General features: G+C 39.8%; 1 protein-coding gene across 1 annotated transcript; it reads right to left on the bottom strand.

Moving 5' to 3' along the window:
• Window positions 1–3,642: 3,642 nt before the first annotated feature.
• Window positions 3,643–4,585, bottom strand: LOC124232033 (myelin-associated neurite-outgrowth inhibitor-like). Its single transcript, XM_046649017.1, has one exon. It carries the CDS (start codon window positions 4,583–4,585, stop codon window positions 3,998–4,000), a length of 588 nt encoding a protein of 195 aa, XP_046504973.1. The 3' UTR covers window positions 3,643–3,997.
• Window positions 4,586–4,662: the final 77 nt, after the last annotated feature.

Below are 4,662 nucleotides of genomic sequence, written 5' to 3'. Positions count from 1 at the left end.
CACTTTTTTTGTCGCATCTACAGTAATACGTCCTCCATCATTTTTTTTGCTTGTTTTGGATCCCACAACCATGATGCTAAGTTTGTCATCATCCTGGTGAGAATAAAGTAATATTTTATTGCTGTCTATGGATTAGGTATGGAAGTGATCATCTCCTCCCGTATTTGTTAGCCATTAGACTTCCCATTGCTGTGAATGTTCAAATCAACTGCTGATTTCCGGTCTACTTTAGTGCAAATGTTATTGAGTGCTTGCCATATTTAGGTTATTTCTGGAACGCAGTGAGTGGATCATTTGCTTAACAGAAGCAGATCTGTATTTGCAAGTATATCGAGAGTGGGATGACAACAGTGTACTCATTAATATGGTGTAGTAGAACCACAAGGTGAAGTCTCCTTAGTGGTTTTGTGCTGATTTTTGAAACTTTTAAAATTAAAATTATTTTAATTCTTATTATAAAATATATTGTACACACAAGAGAATAATCTCATTAATATTAGCACATTTAAAATAAAATGTAATAACCAGTGATCATCACATATATAGGAAATATACATCAGCAATCCATTCAAACCCCTGGTGGCCTCTTCCTACATTTCCCAGAGAGCTACATTTTTAAATTTGTTTCAGTCAATCCTTTGGTTTCTTTATAACCTTATCATAAGTGTTTGTATCTTCAAATATGTGTGTGTCTCTTTTGAGCTTTATATTCAAAGAATCACACTGAAAGTGTTCTTTTGTCTTTTCTTTTCTTGCCTTTTGTCCTGGGATATGCTGATGTGCTGATGTTTATAAATCACTTAAAAGGATAATAACTTCTGTATAGTTTTACGTTGTTTAAACACAATCTACTCAGGTCTTTTTACTCTAATTTTCTGCAATTACAAATAAGAGTTCAATGAGTGTATCTGGACAAGTCTCCTTGTGAAAGTAGAAATTGTTTTACAGTGAATACTTAAGACAAAAATAAATGATTGTAGAACCTTTACCAGGTAATTCCTGATTATTTTTCAGTGATTGCACAGATTTATACTTCTACCCCCAATGCATCCGAGTTCACTGTGCTTCACATCATTGTCCAAACTTGGTCTGTTCACTCAATGAAGTATTTGACAAAAAATAGCAAGTGTGGAATACTACCTAATGCTTTCATTTTCATTTCCATAATTATTAATTATACTCAGTGGTATTTGATATGTTTATTGGTCATCCACAATTTCTGTTACACTATTGTTCATTCCTTTTGCACACTTTTTTTCTAGTGGGTTGTTTGCCTTTGTTTTGATGGTTCCTAAAGATTTCATATATATTTGCTTGCTGATTCAGTCACTCATCTACCTGTCTAGGTGACCTTTCCCTTTGAATGGCTCTTAAACATCTCCGACATCATAAGTCCAAACCTGTATCCAGATCCCCCATCCCATACTGCCCCAGCACCTCCTTCCTCAGTACTTTGAATGGCAGTGACGTTTTTCAGCGGCTCAAGCCCAAAGCTTTGAGGTCACCCATGAGGATTCTCACTGCACACGCTCTGTGTCCCGTCCACCAGGTTTTCTGTTGGTTCTACCTCCAAACACACCGAGAATCTGGTGACTTCTCAGCACCTCCACAGCTACCACTCTGCTCTGAGCTGCCCATAACTTTCACTCAAATTTCTGAAATGTTTGCCTAATCTCCCTTCTTCAGTCCATGTCCCTCAGCAACCTACCCTCAACAGAGTAGCCCGAGTCCTATGTGAGAGTCATATCATGGCACTCCCCTGCTCAAAGCCCTGCAACAGCTTCCCAGCAACCTTGGAGCCAAAGCCATGGTCCCCATGAAGGCCTCCAGGACCCTACCAGTGTAGTTCCTACTTACCCTCTGACCTCATCTCTCACTGCTCTCACCTTCTCCTCTTCCTTCCAACCAAACAGGCATCCGTGTGATTCTAGAACACACTGTCCACAGTCATGCCTGAGGGCTGGTGCACTTGGAGGTTTCTCTTACTAGACTGCTCTTTCTCCAAGAATCTATGGGGTGAATTCCCTCATTTCTTTCCAGTCTGTGCTCCAAAGTTAGCTACTCAGTGGGGCCTAGCATGAGCTCCCCACTATCACCACTGTCACTCTTGATTGGCCTCACTTTTGTCCCACTTTTCCTTTCACTGTAGCACTGATGATCTTCTAACATACAATAGAATTTACCTATTTATTATGTTTACGTTTAGTATCTGCCTTTCCCACACACACATGCACTCAACCTAAAATATAATGCACCCATAAGCATTTTTGTCTTTGTTCTTCACTGATGCATCCAAAGTGCTGAGGACGTTGCTTGCCATATTGTACTTGCATTCAACTGGGTAGATACTAGTTGAGGGATAAACGAAAGTCATGTATATAGAGCAGCACACACAAGTGTATATGGTGATGAGTATAGGAAACTCAGGATCCAACTACTTAGGAATAAATTCTGACAACATTGACAGGCTCTCCCATTTGCTGTATTTTGGGGAAAATAACTGAAGCTTTTAGTTTCCTTATTGCAAAATTGAGGATAAAATATATCAGTGTTGCCACGGAATAGTCAGATGAGACCATAATTATTTTGTTTTGTAAGGCATTCTTTTGAGAAAGCTTAGAATTTTCTCTTTACCTTTCATGGTCTTAAACTTTACAAATATGCCCATGTGTAGATTTTTTTTTACTATATTATGTTTGGCATTGCATATCAATTTTGAGGGGGAAATATAATCTTGCTTCAAATGGGAAAAAAATTTCATTATTTTCTTCAAATATCTCCTCCTGTGTATTTACTTATTTACTTTATTTTGGTGATGCTTATTATGTTAAAGCAATTTGTTTATCTGGATGTTGTCTGAGAGGGTTACACTATGTGACAATTCAGCAGAATAATCAGTAACTGGTTATGTCTGTTCTGTTAATTAGCACTTTTGTTAGTTATATATTCTTTAACAATTAATTTTTGTATCTAGCATTTTCATCCAGTTTTCCTTATACTTTTTTTTCCCTTTGTGTTTCTTATAAAATCTTCATCCTTAACTTCCAGAACCTGTTTACTGTTTGTTTTAAATTATACTTTATGGTAAATTAATCATTTTTTATATGGCACAAGACTTTTGTTTTACTTTATTTTTAGTTTGTTTTTCTCGGATATCTCTTAATTCCCCAGATATATTGCCTAACATTCCTGTAAATGTATTTCTGTGACTAAATATTAAATGCAGGCCAAAATTTATGTCCCTTCTACAATATGTCTTCAGTCATATCCTACAAGTTTGAAAAGTATCTCCTTCTTCTTCACATATCTTGATATATTTCTTTTTACATCTTCCTAAACCTATAGCAATTTAGAAGACTTGTTCTCAATTTCTAAATGCATAATTCTTTCTTATTTTTTCCTTATAAATATTTAATCTATTTTAACTTATTTATGGGTTGTAATCAATAGTCACTTAATAAATTGTGTATTTGTGTAGCTGAGTTATTCAAAATCTTTACATCTTTTGTTGTTGTTTTTTTTTTTTTGCTCTATGAAGAAATTCACTTTAACACTTACAACTTTAAGACTTTGCGTACGTTACAACAGTGCATTAGGGATACAAGCTGTAAAACACTTTCCATTCCTTTGGATTTTGCATATCATGGGTTTGCATCAGTCACTGCAGGTAGATTGAGCAAGCTTTGTTTTTGTGTTTGTTTTTTTAAACATGCATTCAACTAGATATGATTCTGAATAGATTAATACTCCCTTTTTATCATTATAGTTAGCTAAAAAATTGCCAGGCAGCCCACAAAACAGGATTTTCTGTAAGAACAACCCAGAGTCAGCTGGAGAATCATGGCGCTGGGACCTGCTGGGCGGGCCGCAGGAGTGCTAGCTAAGTGTCAGAGCATTAGGAAGAAAGTCCGGGCTGGAGGCGCCAGGCCTGCAGCACCAGCTGTGGAACCTCCATTATGTGAACGCACAGCTCCATCCTCAAACATTTGCAGGGTGATCACCACGGAGGGGGCACGTAGCTGTAGGTGGGTGTTCCGGGGGCCCGATATGTGGGCACCTTGACTCGGTGAGGGGCGACAGGAGTTGGGGAGTGGGCAGTCAGCAGGGTACCTGCTGACATCGCCATAGTGGTCCCAGCCACCATGCCCGTGGTGACCCCGTTGCCTGTAGGTGGAGGGATAGGTGCAGGGTACACCGTCGCCGGCATGCCATTGGGTTGCACATCCGTGGTGTGGTGGACGACGTGAGGAGGTGCTGCGTACAGGGATTGTGTGCAGTATGTGCCTTGTTGTGCATATGGGCTCTGCTGGGGGTAGGCACTTCGCACGGGGTACACGGTGGTCTGGTAGGGGTTGGGGGAGGAGGAGTATGGTGGCACTGCCCCACTGGTGGGGGAACAGGACACTTTGTAAGGTGTGCCAGGAGTGTAACCTGTTTGGAAGGTGGGGTTCGCTCCAGGGTACATGTTAGGGGAGTAGGTGGGAGCCGCTGTTGCGTAGCCCATGGGGAAACCAGCTGGATAACCAATTCCTTTGGAATTTGCATAGGGAACCACAGAAGAACCAGGGCTATAAACAGGATTCATGATTTCAAGAACATGACATCCACAACCACAGCTAAGACAGAGGTCCACATCAGCGCTGTCCAACAGCACTTTCTGCA

The sequence above is a fragment of the Equus quagga genome, unplaced genomic scaffold, assembly GCF_021613505.1.
Source record: "Equus quagga isolate Etosha38 unplaced genomic scaffold, UCLA_HA_Equagga_1.0 HiC_scaffold_18000_RagTag, whole genome shotgun sequence".
Classification (NCBI taxonomy): domain Eukaryota; kingdom Metazoa; phylum Chordata; class Mammalia; order Perissodactyla; family Equidae; genus Equus; species Equus quagga.
The sequence above is the reverse complement of the archived record's forward strand: the minus strand, read 5'-3'. Positions and strand labels throughout refer to the sequence as shown.

What these genes read in the sequence shown, in the direction of transcription:
- LOC124232033 (XM_046649017.1), bottom strand. Translation starts at nt 4,585, where the DNA reads ATGAATCCTGTTTATAGCCCTGGTTCTTCTGTGGTTCCCTATGCAAAT.